Raw genomic sequence first — 27,045 nt, forward strand, 5'->3', positions numbered from 1 at the left:
AACGCTTACAGTCTACAATAACAGAACTACGTCTTGTCTGCACCGTGGTTTGCCTTGTGCACATTTTTGCTTTTTCGTATTCTTCTGAAAGCTTATGTGCGAAAAGCCCCTCCTATACGTAGGGACGCACGTCTACGGTTTTAAATGTGTTGCCAAAAAACAAAACAGGCGAGGGTGAGCCTGCTTGTTACAATTTCAGAATGGCCGCAAAAAGCACTCTGCCATTTCTCACACATCAAAAGAGGAATGCAAGCAGCAGCAGCGGCTGTCTCACCTGAGTGGTCCATCCTGAGCGCCAACTTGCCTCCATCACGAGAGAATCAGAGACTCAGACAGTGGGGAACTCATTCCTTTACTATACATAATACATTAGACACTTTCAGATCTCTGTGTTACACTGCCAGTTGGAAAACAACACGGAAGACGTGGGTGACATGGTTAACGTACAGGGTGAGGTTTTAGTGTTTTACAGCTCGGATACACTCTCTCTCGCTTTGCTCCACATATCTCGGGAGGCCAACGATGACGCGGACACGGACAGACAGAAAAGGAGAGGTGCACGAACACGTCCCACACAATTCCGCCGTCAAAGTGGCTTCCAAAAAAACGCGTGCTAGCCAGGGTGCCCGAGGCACTTCTCCCGGAAAAACCCAACGGAGATTCCCAACTCGAGCCCAGAGGCACTTCCTCCCTCCGCGCAACAGAGGTCGTCCCGCTGCCGATAAAAGCGTTAGCAAAGTAGAAATAGTTGTTAATGCGAGCGCTGTTGGATGTGGGCACGACGCCGGAGCCACCACAAGAGAGAAGTGAAAGAGAGGCTGCGGTTCCCGGTGCTCTAGTTGATGCGGCGTGGTATGGCGGGTTGCCAACACCACCAAGAAGGCCCCCGAAATTGGTGGCTGCAATAGGGCAGCGTGTGGAAGACATCTGCTTGGCACTTGGTGCAGCACATGCAGGGTCCAAATGTGAAGGCGTCAAAAACGCTGCGAGGCCATAATGGACATGCTTCGCTGGACGGAAGGGGGCGAGGACAGAGCCTCCTCGCCAACAGTACGGGTGACATCTGCCACAACACTGAGTGGAGCAAGACTGCTGCGTGTGCAACAGTGCCGAGCTGCCAGCACTATACTGCTTGGCCATGAGCTGAGTCCGACTCTTCTCTGTCAGGTTCGCCCTTCTCGATTATCGCAGATGCATAGTAAGCCCTTAAAAGCCCCGGTTAGCCATGAAATGCAGGTGGATGGGAGTAGCCATCAGCTCAGCTTCAAGCATAGCCGGCAGTATAACGTGAAACACCTCGCTTTTGTTTTTCGCGGTGCTCAAAAATGATTAACAAAACGCGAACGCTCCGGGAACTGGACTCGCACACGGAAAAAGGCTTGGAAGAAGTGAGACAACAGCAAATATGCCGACTAACAGCTTTCCTTCGAAATGAGAAAAAAAAAAAACGCGCCGTGAAGTCCAGGACAAAGGCAAAAAATTTTCGAGGCTGAAATGAAGCGCCAGAGATGGTGCACGCCACAAAGCTCAGTTATACAGCTGCACACACAACGAGCCTGTTTTGGCGGAAAGAGGCCCGCTCCATGAAGGCGCCAGCCACACACAAAGGCACACAGCGTTTGTTCGACACGGCACTGCAAACACGAGCAAGGACAGATGAATGCCGGCACACACAACGTGAGCCCCAGTCTCGCCACTCCGCTCAAGAGCGGGGGCGAACCCAAAAAACACTCCGGAAGCTCGGTAGCCTGGTTCGAAGGGTGCCGGGAAACTGTTTTGGCCAGCGGAGAGCGAAAAACAGGAGAGGAGATTTTTTTTAACGACTACTGTGCTGGCCGACCGGCCGCGAGGCTCGTGCAACGGTGAGTTGTTAGTGTTGCCTCAGCTGCGTCACTGGTGGGAAGCCCACTCCTCGTTACCTTGCAGCACGCGTAAGCTGAAGCATGCGTAAGCAGAGAGGAGGAGTGAGGTACACTAGACAGGGCTTGCGAGAACACAGCAGCAGCGAGGCAGCCAGCCGAGCTCCAGCGGCCGACGCGGCGAGCTATCCTCAGATGGGCCGCGTGAAGTTGGCCGGGAAGAGACCTTTCTCGCCCGTCGACTCCTTGATGCCCATCAGCCAGCCTTCCTCCTGCAGAGAGAGAGAGAACATTCCAAACAAGTGCCGATTACATAGTGCACCTCGGAACTCTATTGTGTCTCTTTACACAGCCACACTTGTAACTCGGCGCCCGTGTGTACATCTCTTCTTGCATCCTAGCCGTGTCTGCGCTGCTTTAAAGGTGCTCTGAAGGTAGCTGTAAAAAAGCTCTTTTCGTGCCTTTCCCTCTCCTTTCATCAGCGCCCCTCGCTGGCCCTACTGCCGGAGGTGGAGCTCCTGACCCACTGAAGCTACACCGCTTCCTGGCTGTGGCCATGCTAGCTGCCTGACGTCTGAAAGAACCAAGCCAATCGCCATTTCTGAACTGGCATACGCAGGAGTGGTGTGTGGGTGCGGCATGAAAAAGCTCGATAACCTTCGTGTGTGATTGTGGGTGCTATGCTGCATGTGTATGTATATTATTTGGCTCAGGTTTTCATGACAACAAGATGCAGTGATCGAGCCGCTCTCCTCAGTAGGTGTTTCAGAGCCCCTCTAAGGATGATCAAACGTCAGGTGTGGGCTAGTTGGTGCATTGAAAGACAATGATGAAACCAGCATTGCTAAATGAGCACATGTAGTAGCACCGCTTTCATATGCGCCTTTCAAGAATGAACAGCCACCAAGTTGCCCAAGCTTTTACATTCTCGAAAGAGAAGCTTTCTTCGCAGTCAAAGAAAAAAAAATTCACCCCGTTCCGAAGCTTGACCAAGAACGGCTAGCACCCTGGTTGGTAACAGCCCAATTTACCTGCTGCTAGAGCAAACACCTCTCCTCAACGTCTGTGCAAGACATCACCCTAGATGCACGACTGCGTGCTCAACGGCACAGTCCCACAGGACAGATGGTAGAGGCGTCCTCTCTGGCGGCGGTTCTCACAAGCAGTCTCAGAATTTTAAATGCACGAGCATTAAAAATTCCTCAGTTGGCCGGTGGCAAAGTGGAGAGAGGTGTGAAAACAGAGTTCAGTGTCTCAAAGGTGTCTGCAGCAATATCGGGATGTATACTAAGGGAAAATGGTGTAGAATTGTCTCTTCTGGCGCTTTACGTGCATCATCTGCCTAGATTAATAGCCGCCGTGGTGGCTCAGTGGCTATGGTGCTCAGCTGCTGACCCGAAAGACACGGGTTCGATCCCGGCTGCGGCGGTCACATTTCGATGGAGGCCAAATGCTAGAGGCCCGTGTACTGTGCGATGTCAGTGCGCGTTAAAGAACTCCAGGTGGGCGAAATTATCCGGAGCCCTCCACTACAGCGTCCCTCATAGCCTAAGTCGCTTTGGGACATTATACCCCATAAAATGCATTTTTTTCCGCGAAACGAACATAGGAAAAAGAAAAGAGACACAGACAGGACTAACGATGGACGAACAGCGTTTGTCCTGCGTGTATCTCTTTTCTTCGTCCTATGTTCGTTTCACGGAAAAAATGCATTTTATGGGGTATAATGTCCCAAAGTGAAGCGTTAGGACATTATACGAAGAAAATGCAAAGAAAAGACGAAGAAAAGAGTAAGACATGATGTTGGGCTAGTCGGTTCACGGTTAGAGCGAAACAAAACTGCGCGAAGACGACGGGACAAAAGAAAGGCATGAAAACACACACAGAAAGCGCAGACTTCCAACTGACTTTATTTTGTAAAAGCAAGGTGCTTATAAAGGCAATCACAGCAAGCTAGGAGACAAGCAGAAGCAACGTGCGAACGGCAATGACAGTGTCAACAAGACCACTTGTGATTACGACCCATGAAAAGTTCGGATGTGTCCATCTAAGAAATTGATCTCTTGACTTGAAAGAGTTATATAAAGAAGGGGCGCTAACACACTTATCACCCCTTTTAGAAATGAAATAGGCCTCGATAACTTCTCTTTCGGTTTTTGTTCTGGCCTTAGAAAGGAACTTTGTTTTTTCCCGGTAAGGAGAACAGTTTTTGGAGTCGCAGCTCTTACAGTGCAAGGGTAGATTGCTGCCAGTGCCGCTGCTAAGGGATCGCCTGTGTTCTAAAGCGCGCTCATTAAAACAACGGCCAGTCTGGCCTATGTAGGAGCGACCGCATGACAGAGGTATTTCGTAAACAACTTCGAAAACACATTTTGTGAACTTGTTCCGGTGGTTCTTCTTGCAAGTGGTGGGTTCCTTTCTTGTTCCAGCCAGTAGAGGGCACACTTTTTTCAGCTTGCAGGAAGCCGAAAATATACCCTTGCAGCAATCTACCCTTGCACTGTAAGAGCTGCGACTCCAAAAACTGTTCTCCTTACCGGGAAAAAACAAAGTTCCTTTCTAAGGCCAAAACAAAAACCGAAAGAGAAGTTATCGAGGCCTATTTCATTTCTAAAAGGGGTGATAAGTGTGTTAGCGCCCCTTCTTTATCTCTTTCATGTCAGGAAATCAATTTCTTAGATGGACACATCCGAACTTTTCATGGGTCGTAATCACAAGTGGTCTTGTTGACACTGTCATTGCCGTTCGCACGTTGCTTCTGCTTGTCTCCTAGCTTGCTGTGATTGCCTTTATAAGCACCCTGCTTTTACAAAATAAAGTCAGTTGGAAGTCTGCGCTTTCTGTGTGTGTTTTTGCGCCTTTCTTTTGTCCCGTCGTCTGCGCGCAGTTTTGTTTCGCTCGAAGAAAAGAGATACATGCAGGACTAACGATAGATCTTTTTTCTTTGTCCTGTGTTCATTGCACTGAAAAAATGCATTCTACATACCAAGACGAACTAGCCAAACTTTCCTCTTTAATATACCCCATAAAAACAAACCAAACCAAACCTCCTTGATTAAAGCCTTTGTCCCCGCCATGGATTATTCAGTTCAGTAGCTCAGTGGCTTTATCATTCGGCTGCTGATCCAAATGCCGTGGATTATTCGATTCCGGCCGCATTGCCCTCATTTCTAAGGAGGCAAAATACAAAAATGCCCGAGCGCTGTGTGAGAGCTGCGCCAGTCGCGTTTGCGTGCACATACACTGAGTCATTTTTTTCCCCCTACACAGGTTGGTGGTTCTCATATGCTTCCTTTAAATGAAGTGATGGCCATTCTACAGAGCGCATTTGCGCTGACGCATGTGTGTTGCCTTCATTCTTCTGTATTTTCGTGCTGTTAAACTTACTTCCCGCGTTCTTGTTTGATTATCTCTCTTCCAGTGGCAATGTCTAGCATTCCAGTGGCAATGTCTAGCAAGCAAGAAATTTCAAATTGTTTAAAAAACTTAAAAGTGAATTGAAGAATGAATTTAAAGAACTGCGTGAATGTCTTGAAATGGACATAAGGAAAGAGATCAGAGAAATGAAGGTGATCTCAGAATTCATGAATAAGAACTTGATATTGTTCGAAAATGGACCAATTCTCATGTGGCAGATTAGTTGACCAGTGCTGTTCATGTTGTTGATTAATTGAATTGCCATTTTTTGTTTGTTTGTTTAGCGCTTTTTCACTCTGATCCTACATTACTCCACACTCTGTAATGCTTGTCCATTTATTTGCAATCACCATGTATCTGTTTTGCCAACCACTAAGCGGTCAGGACCTCGCCAAGCTTTTAGTCCTGTGCTCCTCCTTCTCGTATGTGATGGTGACGATCCTTCCGCTACGCAAATAGGGCCCCCCCTTACACGTACTCAATGTTTACAGCTCTCCCAAACTTCCAAACGTCACATTTGCAGACTTCAGTCAATGGCGAACAGGGACCCCCTCATAATCGCTGGGGCCTCCACTATGATGTTCTAAGGAAACTTGACCTCACTTTAACAGTAGGCACTCTTCCCAAATCGTTCCTGTAGTGCAAGGATTAGCACTGCACCCTTGAAAGAGTACAGTGGTAGCTAGGAATAAATTCTAGTTTTATTTTTTTTTTTCTCCTGAACCTGGAATTAACACCACGCAAATCCCTTACCCTCTTTCTTGGGTGTGCGCTACTTATGGTGAATTCCAGCCGCAGGTACGGAGCGGTCTGCCCGCTCCACGACAGAGCAAGCCAGGGGCTCTAGCGCACCGCTGACGGATAAAAGTACCCGGCGTTTCTTGCACTCGCCAGTCATCTGCTATGGAACGGCAGACCGCCAAATCCGGCGATGTCAGTGGAGCGCTCTGGACTGCTCCGCAGAGCCATCTTGGCTCGGCGAATGCTCCCAATCGGTGGGGTTGCGCGAACAGTACTTTTCCCAAACTGAACCGAATATGAATAGTGTAGTTAAAACCGAATTGACTACGAATCGAATATCAGTAATAATATTTGCTACTTGAGGCCCTATTTGTACAAAAACGAGCAATGGTGCGAAACACTGAAGCAACAGTCGTGGCACTGCTGTACGGTGCTATAAGTTGAAAAGTTATGAAGTCAGAGCTATAGCTGCTAAAAGACGCAACACTAATCTCCGATAATGGGTCACAACACGAAGTCACTATATTAGCTCTGAGACCATCAAGTTATAGGTATAGGAAAATAACCATTTGCTTGGTTTGGTCAAGGACATTTTTCCCAAACATTTTGCCTCACAAAAACCGAGCACCAGGCTGGAGGAAGGCTTGTACCCATTACAAAACTGGTGGGTGGCCGGCAGCACTAGAATCACACCACAGGAAATGAGACTGGTGGCACCTACATACGAGTCACGGCCTTTGAGACTGAGCTTCAAGGCAGGGTTTTCCTAAATTTGCCCGAGTCTTAGCGCGTCGCCCATCCTTAGAGGCCATGCACAAGCATTATGGACGCCACCACACAAATGGATCATGTCGTGGCGCTGAACCCTTCATCTCCGTCTTGCTTTTCACGGGAGGACAGTGCGTGGCTCTGGTGTGGGCCATTTGTCGAACATTCGTTGAAGGAAAATACGGAGGGCCTTATTCAAACCTCCTGCCATTATCTGAAAACTATCCAAAAAGTTCAAAAGATATTTGTTTTGAATAATTTTGAAATTACACGTCTGAATAATCAGAGAGAAATATTCGATTCGCTATTCTAAATTTTCTAATATTTACATACCCCTATCAATATGCCATTAGAACAAGATCCCGATCTGTCACTGGAAAGGCACTGATCCGAAAAGGGCAGAAAACGTTGATCAACCGGAAGTGCTCCGAATCTGCGACTGGAATTCACCAATGGATTCTGAGTTGCTAGCTAGCCGTTCAGAAAGCTGCAGAGACGAAAAGCGTGCTTGTAGCCCCAGCTCGGCAAGGATGGGGAATCGGCGCTCACCTGCTCTTCTGGGTCGTCGTACTCGATGACTCGAATGATCTCGCCACTTTCGAAGTTCAGTTCGTCCACGTCTTCGGCTGTGTACTTGTACGTGGCGCGCACCTGGGAGCCAAGGAGCAACAAGTTACCAAGCGCCACCTACACTGCCGACAGGGGGAGAGAGACTTAAGGAGAGGTCTGCCTGGCTGTTAGCCCAGCACGCTTCTCCAGGCGATTATCAAAGGGTGTCCCTAAGAAAATGCTCTTGTCCCTCGCCCAGCCGAAGACACATCACTCATATGCTCCAGGTGCACAGGGCTGTCCTGATGGAGTCCTCAGTGCCTTGTGATGGTTATTAAAAATTTGGCAGCGGCAGATCAAGTGTTGAAGGTCCTCGCGCACACCACATGTCGGGCTATTTGATGCACCGTTTTTATGAAGATAGAATTTTGTGAAGGCGACGTCCACACGAATTCAGAGCACGCTATTGCGATCACGTCTATCAAAATTGCATGGCATGCGGAAGTCACAAGTGGGGTCGATACGAAGAAGGGGTCTGTACTGACGCTGTGGATCACACCACAAAGAGCGTTGAGTCTGCCAGGATTTAGTAGCCAGAAGTCTCGCGCCATCACTACGAGAAGAAGGTATGGGTAGGGGCAAGGAGGTGTCGCCATGCGCTGACCTCGCTGCACTGTCAGCATGACCATTGCCTGCGAGGCCGCAGTGAGCGGGTAACCACTGCAGCACAACACGGTGACATAGCTCACAGGGCTCGGTGTGTAACCTGTTCAAGCCATCGACAATCTGCTCCTGAAGGCTTCCTGATGACCTTATCGATTGTAGTGCAGCACGAGAGTCACTGAAGATGAACCACGCTGTTGGCAGTTGTTGCAGAATGTAAGTAAATGCTTGGTAGCGGCAGTCAAGGTGTGGTGAGTGAGTGTCGCTGAAATTGTGGTGCGCATTGATGGAATCGAGACGACAATCGCTGAAGAGAGGGATGTGACAGAGTCATCACTGTAGATGTGGTGCTGCACACTGTAGGAACCATAAATGTGCTCAACAGCTAAGTATCTCAAGTGCACAATCGGGGGTGTTTGTTTTTCTTTTAATGCCAGGGAATGTGGCCTTGAGCTGCCATGCTGCGAACCTCCACGGTGGGGAGGAGGTTGTGACAGCCCGCTGTTACTGTGATGGGAGAAGGTCTATGCAGTACTCTGCGAGTGGATGGTTAGGTACACGATCCACACACCGCACCTGGGCACGAAGCAGCTCCTGGGTTATCAGTACTGATACAGATAGATGACTGCTCTCTGGTAGAGTACCCAGTGCGGAGATGTTCTTGGGAAGGCTGAGGCAGATTCTCAAAGCTTTAGCTTGCGTAGCTTCAAGGAGTTTGATATTTGTTTTCGAGATACCCTGAAGAGCTGGGAGACTGTAGCACGAAAGGCCTTCACAGAGCACTCCATACAGTCATAGTAATGAAGGTGTAGAACAGCCTCTTTTGCTGGTGGAGAGCATATGAAGGATAGAGGCGTAAGAGGAGAGCTTGATTTTCAGCTGTTGCACATGTGGGGACCATGGCAGTGACCTGTCAAATGTCACCCCTAGGAATCTATGGATTTTAGCTTTCATCTATAGCTTTTATCCGGCACCATGACAAGACCGCACTTACTCAATAATGATTTCGATGCAGCCTATTGCCCTCTATAGTCGGGCGTGCAAAATGCGCCCAGCTGTTGCATCCGAAACTCCATACACAGATGTCATCCGCATAGAGGGAGATTTTAACTGTAGGTGGCAAGCATTTTTCCAAGCCAACAAGTGAGATACTGAAAAGGGTGGGACTTAAAGTCCCCCCCCCCCCCTTGAGGCACTCCACGAGGTGTTTGATGTAGAGCTATGTCACCTTCACATGTTAGCATGAAAATCAATGTTTCGGGCAGACAGTCACACAGCCAGTTACACATTCGTCCACCAATGCCAACTGATTGCAAGGCTGAATGAATCGCCTCATGTGTGATGGTATCAAAAGGCTCCCTTCACATCAAGAGACACAGCAATGGTCATAGACCACTCCGCTTTGCTGCATTTGACAAATTGGTAAGGGCATAAACGCCGTCAAAGCTGCTACGTCCTTTTCAGAAACCAGGCATGGTTGGAAGGAAAATTCCGCTTTTCGTCAGGTCCCAGGTAAGTCGGGAGTGTACCGTTTTCTCCATCAGTTTTCTGACGCAGCTTAGAAGCACAATGGGACGGTAGGCGTTTCAGTCAGTTGATGGTTTTCCAGGCTTGAGGATAGGTATGACACGTGCACACTTCCAGCATGTTTCAAGGCAGCCGGACTCCCAAGAAGTGTTATAAACAGTGAGCAGCTGAACCTTGGCCTTACTTCCCAGGTGAGGAAGGGCAGTGTAGCTGACACCGTCCAGTCCTGGGCAGGATCTTTTATTGGTGGCTGCCAAGGCCGCATGGAGTTCTCCCATAGTGAACGGTTCGTCAAGGAGGGCATGCGGTTAGGTGAAGGAGTAAATCTCTGGAGAGGCAGTGCCACCAATATGGCTGTTAATCGAGCAGTGATCTTAGAACAGAAAGCCTCCGCTGTGTCGAGACGAGAAATATTCACATTAGAGACTTTTAGTAGAGCGTACCCAGGCATAAGCAAAGGCACAGAGAATGCTATAAAATAGCGTCCTTCGTACTGCGCATGCGCCAGACGCTATTTCGAATCTAGGTTTTACGTATGTTCTTGTTACGTACGCTGTTTTTCAGATTTAGCGTGCCTGCCATTGCTTACGTAGGAAAAATAGAGTTGCCAACATGGTGGCGCCTACGTCACCCGCTTCGGAGAGAATTCGTCAATGTTATTATTATTAGGTTTTTAGGCATATTCATTGCCTTTAAATAGTACACGTGATATTCGCTTTGCCTTCTGTCGCCAACAGCAGAACAAATGAGTGATAAACTTGCCCTATTCTGGATTCTGTGTAACGATTCCGCCGTTCCTAACCCTAACAAAACACTGCTGACTGTGGATTGGCTTGATTTGAATTTTTACGCCAAGGTAGTCGTAGCCTTGCCAAATGCGCTGGGTAGAAGGGTCTGAAAGAACTGAATATGAAGTTTTTAAAAACCTTGCTTAGTTCAGTTACCTAAACAAAATTAGGCTCTGGCTTAATCGAACTGGCCATGGAACTGCCTATCTATGCAATGCCACTTGGATAACATTAGCTAAGTGCGAGAAATGTGTCACGAAATATTTTCACAATTTAACACCAGATGGCATATCCATTCTGCATATGCATATCTTTGCGTTTTCCGGGTTCCACTTCAATAAACCAATGGGAGTGGTCATGCTTGCCCTCAAGTTCAACCTTGTGCCCCCTGCCCACACGCCTGCTTTACGCAAGCAGCATGCTGTGGCATAAACCTGCCCAGTGCCTGCGAATACTGTTTCCTGAAATATTCGTAAACTGTGACTCGAACCTTATTCACGAAGTACAGAGCGCGTGAAAGCTAAGTCGTTTACATTACCTCTTCTTGGCACTGAGCTATATACAGTTCTAGACACGAGACACAGTTTCATTTCACATTTCAGACACACGTTTCATTTCAAATGTACGCAGCCTTCCAAATAGACTGACTTTTCTCCAGAGCGTACCGGTGTGCAGCACTGGCAGCATGTGTATCCTGCCTTCATAACCTACTCCTCTGCCAAGCGTGGACCGAAGGCGGCAACTACTACTCTGCTGCATGGCAGCACTGGTGTATTAAAGCTTTGAGTGAAATCAGCTCATTCTAGCTTGCGCAGTCTCAAAGAAAGGAAGGTGGACGCACCCTGTAGAGCACTCCCGCTGGAAGGTCAGTGGTCGTGGCGCCCACAGGAATGTCGTACAGCTCATCCGCCGCGGCAGCCGGCTTGTCACCCCCATCGCTGTTCATCTGCGAGGGAGGCACGGGTTAGGCAAAGAACGTCCTGCTCGGGAGTCGTTAAAGGGACAGTGAGGAGAGCTCTATTAGTATGTTTTTTACAGCAAAATCCGATAGTTTGGCATTTCATTGCGTTGTTGCCACTCAGCCGGCAGCGAAAGATGCATTTATTTCTAAGAAATTTGGATTCGAAGTCGGAAAAAGTTTTACCCGCCACTGATTCAAACTTGGGACTCTCTTGTGACGCCACAGGACTAAGTGACGTGAAACATGACGTGCACATGACGTAACGCGGACTCCGTGATTTCCGGCGGCTAGCAGTGCGGCCTAGCAGCAGCCGGAATGAAAGCTACCGCCGGTTGCACATTGAAGGCATCTATCGGATATTGTGGCCGTCGCTACCGTCGCTTCGTTTGCACCGGCGTCGTCAACGAAGTTCTCGCAAATAGACACCTTTAGCATACCGTGTACCTTGTTACTGTTAGCGGAATACCGGGAGTGGTTCTAGCAACACTGTCTTGTCCTATGACGTCACCACGCTTGTACTTGCGAGTTTGGCCTCTGCCGGCGATACCTGTATTTTGGTTCTTGCTCTTTTCTACGTTACAAGAGCTTTGCTGTCAGTATAAGTGGCGTTTTTGTAATCAGGAGCTGGTATTCTGTCGATACAAGCCAGCTTCAATTTCTCCTCAGTGTCCCTTTAAAGGGTCACTGCAAACAAAGTGATGTTGGCCGTTATCAATCGATTCATTCATCATCCGCCTACTACGTTTACTGCAGGACAAAAGCCTGTCCTATGCCGACCGTGGCCACCCTGTACCCGCAAACTGCTTAAGGGGGGACGAGGGTCTTAAAACTGACCTTTTTATTTACGGCTCGAATCTCATGAAATTTTGCACACCGATGCGTTTTTCTCTTCTGATTCCAAGAATGTAGTCATAATTGAGCTGGTGGTCTTAGATCAAAAGTTATCTTGAATTCTAGAGAGTAATTAGGTAATTTCTTACGCAGCTTTAATGAACTTTCTGACTGCATTTTGTTGCTTTCAATTACATGAATTGATAGCCAGCGAACTCCCATACCCAATGACATTCTTACTTTTTTTTGTTTAGGCCACGTGTAAATAGCAATTTACAATTAGCTTAACGAGTTGCAGTGTCAACTACTGCGACCTTTTACTCTCGACATAGTATATCATGATGACATCCCTTTAGAGAAAAACGAAGAATGTCACCAGGTATGGGAACTCTCTGGCTATCAATTCATGTAAATAAAAGCAACAAAATGCAATGAGAAAGTTCATTAAAGCTGCGTAAAGAATTACCCAATTACATTCTAGACTTTGTAAGATCTAGGACCACCAGCTCAATCAAGATTACATTTTTGGAATCAGAAGATAAAAACGCGTCTGGGTGCAAAATTTCACGAGATTCTAGCCATAAATAAAAAAAGTTAGTTTTAAGACCCTCGTCCCCCCTTAACCTCATCCACCCACCTAACTTTCTGTTGCCCCCACCTATGTTTGCCTTCTCTTGGTAACGAGTCTTTGTTACTCTTAACATCCGTTGGTTACCTTGTGTTCCTATAACATACCTAATTCTTGTTCTTGATTTCGACTAGGATGTCAATGACCCACGTCTGCTCGCTGCCCCAGTCGGCTCTCTTGAAGTTACACCTGCTTATTTTCGATAGAGTGCCACGTTCTAATTCACACAGGCTGCTTCCACTGATTATAATGAAGCTATGCCACCATTCAGTGTTGTCAAACAAACACCAGAGAACCACCAACAGCAAGCCCCATTTGTTATAGACGGATTAGCTTTCCCCTTCACAAACTGGACACGGAGCCCCCCTTAAAGGCATTCCACCTGTCTGTCTTCTGGAAACGCGGCCCCTGCTGTCCTCTTTGAGAAACTTGGCAGCTGAAGAAAAATTTGCCCTGGTGAGTAGATCGAACCCAAGAGCATGACTTTAGCTCTTTTTCTAACACTTATAATTCAAGAAACGTTGCGCGTGGTCTACGTTCCGTTGCCCTATCTACTGCAAGACCCAGAACAAATTATGGTAAACAAACAACCGATTATCAAATTATAACATTGCGTAATGCCTACCAGTCTCTTATTCAGATTGCTTTAGAAAGTTATAGCGTGTCTGTATTTCAGAAAAAACTGACGATTCTTCCCCCCCCCCCCCCCCCCCCCCCCCCCCCCCCCCCGGTTAAATTTCAGCTAACTCTGTATACTTAGTTTTTTGAGTGTGTGTTTGTCTTCTGGTTTTTTTTAATGTGCATATCATGAAATGTTTTGTTTATTGCTAATTGATATTTGTTATTGTCTATCATTAACTATTTTCTATTGTGATCATGTTAGCTCGTTTTTCTATCTTTTGTTCATTTGGCCCCCGTTTCCATGATGTGTTGATCGGGGTGTAGGCCTTGTCAGGAGGCATGCTTGGTCTACCTCCTTTAGCCTCACCTCGAGGGCATATTGTACATAATATGGCCAAATAAACATACTACTACTACCACTACTACTACCACTACCGCTTGTCTGAGACAGTTGCTTTGCCAACTAAGCCAACCTTGGGCGGATAAAAAAAACATGTTTCCAGTGATTGAAACGCCCACGATCCAGCGGTAAATGGTGATGCAGGGAGGAAGCTGGCTGTTATTTTTTCATATACTAATGGAAACAATTCGAATTTGCGAACCTAACATCCGCGAGACCCACGAAAAACACAAAACTCTGACTTGCTGGGCGAAACGTGAATACCAAGATACTATACACATTTAGAATGTAAAAAATTGAAGTATGCAACTAAACAACAAATACAACACTTTAAAAGTATCTCACTCTCACATCACTGCACATTTATGAACAAAGATAACTGCATAAACCAGGTTGACCAGAAAAGCAAATGCTCAGACCAGCAATAATATCGTAATGCAAAATGCTGCCGATCGTGATCCGACAGCACATCAAAATCCTACCCCTCCCCAAAAACATGACAGTGGAAAGGCATGCAGCTAGGAGAGCGCACCGTGCTCGAAGAATCGAAGACCAATACAGTAGCAACCCAGCTGCAGTTTATGTGGACGCGGCTCGAGCAAAGGAAGACAAATGCTTTGCCACCATGGTGCAAGCGACAGAAGACCAGCCCAGGTTCTTTGCTGTGGCAACAGTAACGTCAGCAACTAAGGCCAAAGAAGTCGCCATTGCCTTAGCTCTCAGGGACGAGAGCGTATGCACTATAATTGGCGACTCCAAGTTTGCAATCCAAAATTATAACAAAGGCCTGATTTGCTCAACAGCTGCACGACTAATCGACCACAGCCAAAGAATAAGCCGCGTAGAAATTAACTGGGTCCCTGTACACGATGGAAATGAGGGAAACGAGAAGGTGAAATGATATGCCCGAGCTCCAGCAAACAGGGAGGGATCAGGGAGTGTCTCGAAGTCTGACATCAACGAAACTTTCACTTACTGAGAAATGAACAATCAGCTCCATGAGGCGCGGAAACTGCACCTCGTCCGGACTTTACCAGACAGGCGTAGAGCCCAAACTGGGACAGTCACGACCCCCATTCTTTTGTCTAAAATTACCACACAACACTTCCATCCCAACTGCTTACATTGTGGTAATATAGAAACAGACGAACGCATCCTATGGGGCTGTAAGGAAAATGCACCTCTCAAGGACCTCCTACCGGCTCCCTCCCGGCCGGCCTGGCTTAGGCTCCTGAGGGAGCCGGAAAAAACACGCAAGCAAAGCTTGCGGACTGGGTGGGAAAAGTCACCCTCCGTTAGGGGGCCATTAATTCCACCCCATTGATCTCTTATACCAATAAAGTTTCTCCAATCCAATCTGCAAACTATAGTTATTTAGGAGCATACTCACACAATACTGCTGTGTGTGTCACAAAGGGTACCTGGTTGCAATGCTTACAAGCCCAGTCATGCTGGACGGAATAGTCAAGTTATTCCTTAGGGATTCTTAAATGGTTTCTCAAGGCTGCTTTCTTGTGTTCCGTAAGCACCCACACCAGCCTGTACTAAAACTGTACTGTACTGTACTAAAACCCACACCAGCCTGTACTGTAGTACCCAGCAGTACAAAAACACTTTGATTCCGCATTCACAGGCCTACACTGTGGGGAGGTGGCTGACACCTACCACATGGTGTGGGCTTCCCAGCACAACTCAGCTCTCTCTCCCCACCCGAACAGAGAAGAATGGGAGGCAGCCCTGCTTTGTTGCTCGGACCCCGAAATGAAACAGTCCCACGGAACAAATAAAACATTAAGAACATGCTTTATGAGCCTCCTTTGACATATGTGACTGTCGTCTTCGGTTTGTGTCTGTTGCACCATGTTGTTCATGACAGATTTTTATTCATTCTGCTGTAAAACGCACATTATTTCATTTTCTGCTCACTGTATGATATACTTTGGTCTTTCACCATGATTTTGTGCTTTTCATTTTACACAAGTGCCGTGTCACTGCCACCATGTATTTTGTACCTGAACCCCACGCTAGCCTCTGGCTAGGGGTTCAGTCAGTGTTTCGACAATTTGTATGGCAAGGGTAGAAATAAAATGAAATGAAATGAAAAAAATGAAAGGCCCAAAAGGCCTTGGCTAGGATGGCTAGAATGGCTAGGCTGGTGGCTTCGACCAATGGGGTCCCGGAATAAGGACTCCACCACCACCTAGCAGTGAAAAGAGAGAATCCCACCTGTGCACCAACGTCCACCGGTTCGTAGTCCTTCTCATCGCGCCGGTGGTGCGCAGTCTCCCCGTTGCGATCGCTTCCCACATAGCTGGCCCGGAATCCGGGCGGGCTGACCAGCGCCGAGTCCTCGTTCTCCAGGCGTGCCGCTGCAAAGCCACATATGCACTATTCACCGATTCGGCTGGACAAATAAGGCTTCCTATCTGTGGCACACCATTTCTCCGAAAAGAAGGCTTAAGAGAGAAGAGAACGCAGCGAGCTATGGAAAGCAAAAACGATAGGTGTGACGTTAAGAAGCGGGCAGAGTGGGTAGTGAGAGAACAAATGCGAGTTAATGACATCCTAGTTGAAATCAAGAGGAAGAAGTGGGCTTGGACAGGGCATGTAATGCGAAGGCAAGATAACCGCTGGTCCTTTAGGGTAACGGAGTGGATTCCAAGAGAAGGCAAGTGTAGCAGGGGGCGGCAGAACGTTAGGTGGGCGGATGAGATTAAGAAGTTTGCGGGGATATGGCGGCCGCAACTGGCGAAGGGCAGGGTTAAGTGGAGAGACATGGGAGAGGCGTTTGCCCTGCAGTGGGCGTAGTCAGGCTGATGATGATGATTCTAAAGGTGCATAAACAGGACGAAACACTAAGGTAGATGAAGTGCCTTCATCTTGTCGTCCCGTCCCGTTTTTGGGCCTTGAAAATCAAGTGACTGTTATCGTAATTTCTCGGCCACACGTGGGTGCGAATTGCGCGGGCAGAAAATGTGCACATGAGCACAAAACATTGTTAAAATGGCGGATACGTACAAAGTGTTGCTTCCCCCGGCAAACTTTCCTTCCTCTTCATGGTCACTTTTTCGAACAGTTTCTAGCTCGCTAAAAGTCACCAATGCATGTTCTCACTGATTCCATGCTTTTCCCCTGTGTTTGAGTACAAACAGACTTCAATGTTTGCATTCAAGTTCCTCGCAAATAAAATGACAAAAAACATATCTGCACACACTTCTGACCACCATCATCCCGGTTCACCAACCCCGCTCTTTGCTTGGAAAACCAAGTACCGTATTTTCCGGTGTATAAGACGCGGGTTTTTTTCAAAACTCTTGCTGGTGCGTCCTATATGTGAGTTTTTCGGTTTTTTTTTGGCGAGTTCAGAAATTACATGTTCAAGCTTTTTTCACCGAAAAAATATTACTACCAATAACGCGGTTGTAACATGGTTGATACTTCATTACGGGGACCACTGTGCGCAACTTTTTTAGGTGAACTTTATCATGAAACGGCGGGGTTGACCGCTTCCGGGATCTTAAACACGCGGCCGTTTCGGAGGCCCCAAGCAAAGGTAATGTGAAATGCCAAAAGATGGCGACAGTCACGCTTCTCGCCATTGTCAAGACAAGCCAAGAGAAGCCGACGTTTTTTTTTAGTCACCCTTTGCAAGTACGTAGTGCGAAGAGAATGCTTCAACCACGTTGCCTTTTCGATAGCGCATCCGAAAATGAAGACTTTGAAGGTTTTATGCAAAAATAAATTGTTATGGACATAAAGAGAGTTCTTTCGCTTTTTTTTCTTTTGTGCTAAAACGTGGGCGGGTATGGCGTGAGTGTTGCCTTTTTCGATCACTTAGCGTTGCTTAAGAACTTCTCACATGTACGGTGCATTTTGCGATGGTCGCATAAGCATGTTTAATTAAGCCTCATTAGCATAACTGGGTAAATTGGGGTGCGTCTTATATACCAGTTTTTTAAATGACAGCCTGGATATATGGCGGGTGCGTCTTGTACACCGGAAAATACGGTATTCTTTTCTTCCGCTTACAATAAATGAGCAACACAGAGGATGTTACGTGGCATGATGACACGTTACTTCTTTCCTGCCTGCTAATTCATTTTTAATGTTGCTCCCCTTCCCCTGCTTGGATTCAAGAAGACACAGATGAACAAATAAGAAACACAAGTCAACTAGCATTTCACCTCAAGTGAGAATAGTTAGGATTGGGATTCTGCAGGGCAGTGCTTCTCTGTTTAAAGGGGCTGCGAAACACTGCTTGGGGGGATACCGGCTATACTTCAGGTGGGTTCTGTATGTCACACAGATGCTGACTTAAAAAGAATTACAGGAATCGATGCACAGGAACAGGAGTTATTCAATGAAGAAATTTAAAAATACAAGCAAACAAAACGCTACCCTCAACTAGATTTTGGCGGGGCTTCCCACTCCTATTTCGCTCTCCCAATGACGGCACCTGGCGCAACCAATCAAAACAGCCAGCCAGAGCACGTTGCGGAAGTTTGCACTCCACGGTTGCCTGCTCTCTGTAACTCGTTCTTGCTGAGACTGGCAGCGTTGTTTCCATGCCAGAGCGCCCCTGGTGGTGTATTTTTATTTTACTTGCTTTGCAGGGCTTTTATCTAAGACAAACAAGTTGTTTTTGTTGATCTAATATAAAACGCAGACAGGTGACAAAATGTGTCTCTATTTATTCACACAATTTGCAGTATATTTACTGTTTGACCGATCATCAAGCTCGCGCCAGGTGATGTCATATCCGCTGCTAAAAACCCGCCACTGTGTGGCGACACCATCAGAGCCATGAAGTTGTTTTTGGGAGGACATTAAAATATTAAAAAATGGAATATACGCGGTATTATCGACGCTAATAGCACCATTATAACTCACTGTATGCGATCAACAGGCAAAACAGTTAACTAAGATTGTGTTTCTGGGCCCCTTTAACATTGTTTTAAATGCCATCGTGAATTTGGATCACAATAACAAATATACACATTATGCCGATGATGCTTTCATCCAGTGACACTGTAGGGGTTGGTTACAGCCGCAGACAACTTGCTTGAAAAAATACACAATTACCTATTGATAATGGCTAACAATGATAAACATAACGCCCTCTTATTTCACGCCAGCAATATGAATGCTGTCCTGCATAATGGTATTAGTACACCCAGTTGGCCAAAATATTTGACTCGTTACTTCAGTTAAAACGTTAGGTCCATAGAAATTTTCGCCAGGCAAGCTACCTCAAATTAGTTGCTTTCTGTTTAGTGTTAAGGTGTTTCCTCACAAGGTTAAGCTGCTGCTTGATCATTTTTTGTTTCTTTGCCCACTAAATTACTGCTTTTGGGGCACAATTCCAATAAGAATCACGCTTTTGTACTGCACACAATAACTATCTGTGCTGTGTGCAGCGTACAGCCCTTGTCAAAAGTTTAGAGCCCAGGGGCTTTGCTGGGCCTGCCGAGCTGTGGCACGTCATTTGCACACTGAGGGCACAGCTGGTTCGAGTTGGAACCAACTGGAACCCAGTTGGTTCCGACTGGAACCAGCTGGGAATTGTTCCATAAACCAGTTGAGCTGGGAAAGATTTTCACCTGGGTAAATACGGACCTTCGTTTCCTTGCGCCCAAATATAATTTTAATAAACCCAATTTCAACCCAAAAATGTGGCTTCCAGAGAACACAATTTGTCTACAATCCGCAACACTGAAGACACCGCACAAAAACCATAGGATGCCTTGTACTTATCGCATAGTGATGTTTTCATTTTATCGATGATTTTAAACCTTTTTAAACGCTTGTTATTCATGACGCGGCTAGATTTGAGGATGAGTTGGAAATTTTTTGGAAACAAGACGCCAAAATGCAGGTACTGACAGCACACGTTGCCATCATTATAACCATGCAACGCTCTTGCGAGTTTAAAATATTGAATGGATGTTTTGGCGGCGTGTGAGGAAAGGTAGACAGTTCATGCACAGACACCGGAGTGCCATGCAGGAGATGCTGATGATGACAGTGAAATTGTATGGCCCAAGGGCATCTATGCCCAACGAGCACCATGGCACAAGATATATTTGTTTGCTCAAAGTGGGGTGTGAAAGCCACCTTGAGAAGGTGGGGAGATGTTGTTAATGAAAGCTATTCTATCACTGCAATAAAAGAAAAACTAAATAAATACCCATTTCATAAATAAGTTGTTTTGTTGCAACCTGCTCACGTCATCGTTTACAAAATAGTGACAGCAAAATGGACAAAAAGAAAAGGTGTAAACAGCCGAGTTATGGAACACTTCGCTCAGCAACGCGATTTATACCCAAATTTCAGCTCCAAAAATATCCCCCCGATTTTTACCCACCGATTTCCGGAAGCAAGAAAACTGAAAACGAAGGGACCTGCGTGCCAGCAAGGTTGGTTCCCCATTAAAAGCGATTTAGCCTTAGCACTATGCATGTTTTCAAAACAAACCATCAGCCAAGTATCTAGTTATGCTCTAAATTTCTATGAAATTTTAACCACAAAGATCTCGAGCTTTTGCTTCCAGGCTGAAATATAAAAATCATCAATAAATTGTCAGTCAGTATAGAACTGTTTCTAATTACAAGTGCTCCAACAATCCCAGTGGCATATTTGGTCAATAAAACTCTCTCCACTCAGGACATACCTGCAGTGTAGTGTAAAAATAATATAAACTAAAGTAGCTGCACAAAGAAGACCGAATTATTGAAACAGGTCCGGAACTGCACCACATTAATTGAGCTGTGCTGTGGATGAACATGGGAACAAGTACAGATTTTTTCACAATGCTTGCCTCCCACCTTGCTCGACTAACCTGCCCAGGTCATGAACTATATTGTGAAAACAGTTCAGAAATAGCGAGAAAGCGGAGCTTTTCCGCAATTCCGAGCAAACGAGGAGACGCACGCCGACACACAGCACTTTCATGTCGTCATGTTCTTCCTCTATGCTCCGTCTGCGTTTGCTAGGCCCTGCTGACAAAAAAATAATGCAAGCCCGACAGCTTATAATATTCAAGCACAGCTTTCTTGATAGGGGAAAAAAAAAGATGTCATTGATGATGGTCCCTAGCAGATGTATGCCTGGCTCAGGAGAAGGAACACTAACAAATACACGGCCATGCGTCTTTCACACTGGCCTGCTAACAGAAATCTCAGTACATGCACCATATGTCAGGCTCTGTACTTGAACAAGTAACAACGCATAGATATTTAGGAGTTCACGCAAGAGGTAACCTTTCATGGCAGTCGCATGTTAATTACATTGTTAACAATGCTAACCGCATGCTGGGTTACTTATGGTGCAACCATTCTACGGCTACACCTTCTATCAAAGCTCCAGTGCGACCAAAATCAAAATATGCATGCTCTGGTGAGAACCGGGCTTTGAAACGCTTACCAATCAATCAGAATCGGTACAGAATCGCAGCACACATTTTATTTGTACTCGCGTAACAGCAATGAAAAGTACCTTGAACCTTCCCAGCTTTCCTTACATGGAAAACTCTTGCGAATGCTAACTTTTTGACAACATTTATTACTACAATCAGCAGCTAAAACGGGATCTTGTTTCAGTCATATTCACATCATCTCACACAGATCATTACCATAAGTTACGCATTCCATACTGCTGGACAAACTCGTTTATTCCAAAGACGGCCAGCGACCAGAACCACCAGCCCACCTCAGTTGCCGATATCTCTGACATGTGCTTATTCAGAACTGCACCTGAAAACTATGTACTTAATAAGTCATTTGCTTTGTCTGACCTGTTCCTGGGTGTTGCGTTAACTTATGCATTTCTCGCTGCTGCATAATCTGCTGCATTATGAGTGAACTTTTTTATTCCACTCCCTTCTGTAATGCCCCCTGCAGCCTTGAAGGAATTGTAATGAATAAACACATGGTCATTAGTGAGATGCCAGGCACGGAGATGCAAGAGGACGGCTGCCAGAACTCTCGAGCATGGGAGGACACAAAACACAGTACGCGCGAGAATTAGGTATGCATCGTGATGATGGAGAGGGCTGCTCTGAGTTGCTCAGCCCTCTTTCACGGCTCGGCCCACACGCGACAACTGCACAACTCGTCGCAGCGCCATTGATATGCTCAGGGAAAATCGAAGTAAGGTTATGACTTTCATTTTTCACCCTCATCTGCGATGTCTTCCCTAAACTTAAGCCCGCTCGCATCCTGCCGAAAAACTGAGTCCTTAAAACTCCTTCACTCCATAGTCCATTCTGCTAAATGCCTTTCAGAGGGTAAGCATATCTCGTTTTCAAAACCATCTGCAACCAGGAGCCATCACGATCTTAACATCCAACCTTTGTTTGCCCGCACTAACGTTTTCAAATACAGCTTTTTTCCACGCACTGTGGAGAGTTGGAATTCTTTGGATGGTAACATTCGTGCATCATCAATCTCTGATTTTGTGTCGGCAATTGAGTCGTAGGATTGTATGTTGTTGTTCTCAGCGTTTATATTTGTAATGCTTGTAATGTACCCTTGTATGCGTGGAATTGTTCCACATTTCATGTACCCACTCCTGCTATAGCTCCTAGAATGGGGCTCCAGTATTTTCAAATAAAATGTGGTGACAACCATTGATAGGTTGGATGACATGATTCTGTTTCTCAAGGACTGCACATACAAAGCTAGTAAATCCTTGCGTGAAAGCATGCTTGGAAGCTGCATATGGGAGCATCAGAAAATGTGGCCTTTCAGAATGGGGCGGCACCGAAAAATGGAGCCTGCAAACCAAAACCATGTAATTTTTCTCTTGGCTGTAGACACTAAATGTTGAAGCTGAACAATGACGCCCCCAAGGGGATCCCACGTATCGGGTGCCTTCATGTGTCTATGTGCCAGCGCATTCGTTCAGGGAGGTGACAAGCGGCTTGGAGACGTCATTTTGCTTCTGACCAATGTGAAGCCAGCAAATGTCTAACTGGAATAGGACTTGTATGCTCACCAGCTGTGTTAGTGAGTCTGTGTGTTAGGCAGCCTGAAATGTGGTCTTCAGGAATAATTTCAATTGCCTTCATTTTCACGTAGCATACATGCACGCACCTTAAGTGGGATCTAGGGAAAATTCGCTCGCGGCCACCTGACTGGCCTTGGCGACCCCATGTTCAAGCTGTGACATAACATTGCCCCAGGCGAACATTGCAATGATGGAGCAGAAAAATGCGGGGATCCAGTTAGCGACCATATTGCTCGAGCTCGACCAATGACTGTGCATCAGGAACCAAAATGAGGCACGACATCACCGCTGGAACTGACCCCTTTCTTTCTCTATTCTTTGAACAGCGATGAAAAGTCGGATGTGTTCACGCTTATTTCAATATCACGCGAGAACAACCGCCTGTCTTCTCAAAAAACAAGCAGAATCCGTAACGATACGATCAATTTCTAGCACGTTGAATGGGCGAGAGAAACCATCGCCCCCTTGCGAAGCAATAATATTCAAGTTCGCCTCACATGAGTGCGCATCTTGCCACGAGCGTGAGAAGGGGCAGTTGTCGGAAGAGGCACTGAAGCACGACTAACCAAGCGCACTTATGTCCTCATTGAGGAAAACTAATCTCATGCGCAGCCGCACCGTCACGGCAGATATGACTCACACAGAGAAGCCCTTTGGACTACGTGCACTCTAGAGAGCGAAAACTGAGCGTTACTACGCGCACTTTCCTGACAAGTAGTGCGCGGCAGATGATGCCGAATGGTTAAAGGGACTAATTCAAGTGGGCATGTCATCATCATCATCAGCCTGACTACGCCCACTGCAGGGCAAAGGCCCCTCCCATGTCTCTCTCCCGTTAACCCTGTCCTTTGCCAGTTGCGGCCACTGTATCCCCGACAGGTTAATAACAGCACTGCTTTCACTGAAAACTGAGTGAAAAAAATGAAATACAGATGTCCCAACCAATGGCCGATTTCGGCTACATCGCCATTCAGTTTCAAACACTGATCATGGAGTCCTTTTCTATGCAGACATCACAAGTATCAGTTGAGTATCGGGAAATTTTTATTGGCATATTCTCAGTTATGAATGGGTGTTTTGCACCCGGGAAAACACAACACATCCAGAAAGAGCCATAGAGTCGACTTTTACCAAAAAAAAAAAAAAAAAAGTAGCATGCTGTTTTCCTCAGTGTCGCTTTAAGTGCAGGGCACCCTCATGGTTGAACAGAGGGTGAGCGAAAGGAAGGTGGGAAAGCAACATGCCCCTCAGCGTGCACGGGGGCCCTTCGGGGAGAAGGGCACATATCACAGGCGCGCTGCTTACGCAAGACGGCAATGCTTTCATGGCAGATTCAGGCAAACAACATTCAGAAGTAGCGCCAAATCCGAAACACCATCCAATTGATATCCACACACGAAAGGAACCAGCACGCCGAGCGGGCCTTGGAAGGTTTTCAAATCACGGCCAAGATTCCTCGGATTAACGGCTGCAGCACATAGCATGGCATCGCGTGTACTATGGCGATTTCCTCCACATCGCTCCAGAGCCGTGGCATTCTGACGACGCACGTGCCAACAGGACTTTGAAGGCATTTACACCATCAGCGTCTATTTGTGAGTCCCCCCACCCAGATTCGGCAAAGCAACAGTGCTTAGGGACACTAAGCAGTGCGTGCCGCAGATCTGCAGTTGTGTCTGCTCGAACGAACGCTGCTGCTCGACTCCCGGTTCCACACGTCGTCAAACCCGTCAGCGCGACACTCTAGACCTGCAATGTGGGTGCGGCGACCGAAGCGCCACACACGCATGCAGCACATGCCAGGAGAAACCGTGTCAGTCTTAGATGGAGGGGAAGCCACCGCAACGCACGTACATACCTGCGTTGGCCAGGCTTCGACTGCAGCTCACCTGCCGTCCGACGGCATCTGCGAAAGCTGCTCTGGACCACAGTTCACCAGCGAAATAAAATTACAGCTGCTTACCCTCGCAGTGATGACGCTGCGCATGGCCGCTGCAAAAACTGAATGCTGTCGCCCCCCTTGGATCCGTCTTGCACTGTGCAACTACCGCTGGGCGACGACGTAGGCTCAAGCATTGTCATCAAGCCATGACAATGACCAACTAAGGGACACAACACGTGACTGCCACATGGAGTCCCTGGATGTGGAATTTCACAGCAGCTGCCTTCTCGCATTCACTTTTCAACTTGTCATACATAATAACGCACCTCTACAGCTGCTCCTGCCATTTACACTTCTGTTTTGTCTCGCGAGCGCTACTGATTGTACATAAGGAAGCTACATATTCGCCAAAATGCCAAAAGAGATCGCAAAGCTCTTCCCGGAGTTAGGGGAGGACAATGCAGAGCTTTCAGCAAAGCCATGGAAAGAAGCTGTCACAGACAAGAGAGAAATGGTTGGTTTGGTTTATGGGGGTCTAACGTCCCAAAGTGACTCAGGCTATGAGACGCCGTAGTGAAGGGCTCCGGAAATTTCAACTTTCTGGGGTTCTTTAACGTGCACTGACATCGCACAGTACACGGGCCTCTAGAATTTCTCCTCCAAAGAAATTCAACTGCCGCCACCAGGATAGAACCCGCGTCTTTCGGATCAGCAACCGAGCACCATAAATACTGCACCACCGCGGCAGGGACAAGAAAGAAATGTTCGTACAGAAGGGATGAAGCCTGAAATGAGTCTGGCGATGGCAAACCAGCAACCTGAAGCCACTGTCAGAGAGATAAGGTGCTGAAGAAAGAAAATATGCATTTCGGCTTCAACTCTTCACCTTTAAATCAGAAGGATACACAGGAAACCAGAATGTTGAAATAAGGGGCACAATAAAAACATCCCTGGATAGACCGTCGGTGTATCACGCAGCGGCATCAAACTCGGAAAGACATTTCAGTGCATAGGAGTGAAAGAAAGATGGGCAGACAAACAAAAACCTTCCAGCTGAGCCACTGACAGATTTCCCACTGTCCATGTCCACACACAAGGGGAACACAAAGCAACGCCAACAATGGCGGTGCCTCACTGCTCTTCTTCCCGGACAATCAAGTGCGCCCGTCACGGTTCGCTACAATGGCCTCAGATATGAAGAGGAGACACCCTGGCGACATATGGGGGTGTTGAAAACATTCATTGCGTAAAGGAATAAGTAACAAGGAAATATACAATATGGGTGGAGTCTTTATTTCAGCGTACCAGTGGCTTCGCCTCCTGCTCTTGCCAGGGATACCAGTCTGTGCTGGGTCGCCAGAGATGGACAGGGAGGCCTACCACTGCTCCACGGAGTGATGTGTTTGTATGCCTAGGGGCTGTAGCCCGTCACAGCCACATGTTACATGGTAGTGTGTCGAGGTGTCGTTGCACCATGGGCATACGTCTCTATATCTTTATGGGAAAATTATGCGGCATTTGTGAAGGTTTGGGTATGTGTTTGCAACTGTCACCAGTCCCCGGACTTTCGCATTTAGCTTGCGGTGTGGAGGAGGTAGGCTTGCCTTTGTGTTCAGAGAAATTGGAGGCGTTTCTCATAGTTTGAGAGGAGGCGAGTGAAGTTGGGGAGGTTAGTAGTCGAGCGAAACTGTCCGCGGACTCGTTTGCCTCGAGCTCCTCATGTTTGGGAGTCCAATTTGATGTTTACAGGTGGGTGTGGTCCCTAGCCATAACTGGTGCTACAGGCTTTGGAAGCACTGCCATACAGGAAGAGCCGACTAAGAATCTGTGACAATTTTGAGTTCTCTTCCGGTGGCATCTGTGTAGTGGATGCCAAGGGCGATGGCTGCTGTTTCCACCATGGTGGGTGAGCAGTGTGGGAGATCCCTCGCAATGTAGCTAAACAAATTACTAATTTCAAACACTGATGCTTTGTGCACTCCTACATATATATATGTCAATCAATCGCTTACAATCAGTAGAACTTAAAGCTAACAGCTTGTCTTGTACTGTTATACTTCGTAATACCCTTGCACTCCAAATTTTTACTGAATGTCTGCCGGGAAAAAAACAGCGCTGAGATGGCAACACCAAAAGCCATAGTGATACATCAATCACCTGAGCCATGATACTTTAGTTCACAGTCATGAACTGTTACAGAGGGGGTGCTCACGCACGAGTCAGTGTTTTTGTGGATGTGAAATGCTTCACTGATTTCCCTTGTTAGTTTATCTTTATGTTTGTGCAGTGAATCAGTGAAGCATTTCACATCCACAAAAACAGCGACTCGTGCGTGAGCACCCCCTCTGTAACAGTTCATGACTGTGAACTAAAGTATCATGGTTCAGGTGATTGATATATCACT

General features: G+C 46.9%; 1 protein-coding gene across 9 annotated transcripts in view; it reads right to left on the reverse strand.

The window, feature by feature from the left end:
* Window positions 1-333: 333 nt before the first annotated feature.
* Amph (amphiphysin) overlaps window positions 334-27,045 on the reverse strand; it is a 160,084-nt gene continuing 133,372 nt past the window's right edge. For 8 of the 9 annotated variants that reach the window (XM_089547583.1, XM_089547581.1, XM_089547582.1 and 5 more), the window contains 4 exons: window positions 15,980-16,122; window positions 11,154-11,258; window positions 7,335-7,436; window positions 334-2,131 (listed from right to left, as the gene is read on the reverse strand). In XM_089547583.1, the coding sequence (XP_089403709.1) occupies window positions 2,051-2,131; window positions 7,335-7,436; window positions 11,154-11,258; window positions 15,980-16,122 (431 nt within the window). In that variant the 3' untranslated portion in view covers window positions 334-2,050. The remainder of the gene's footprint in view (window positions 2,132-7,334; window positions 7,437-11,153; window positions 11,259-15,979; window positions 16,123-27,045) is intronic. The other variant, XM_089547576.1, reaches the window with a different exon arrangement.

This window comes from Amblyomma mixtum, chromosome 6 (assembly GCF_055824585.1).
Source record: "Amblyomma mixtum isolate Tamu chromosome 6, ASM5582458v1, whole genome shotgun sequence".
NCBI lineage: Eukaryota > Metazoa > Arthropoda > Arachnida > Ixodida > Ixodidae > Amblyomma > Amblyomma mixtum.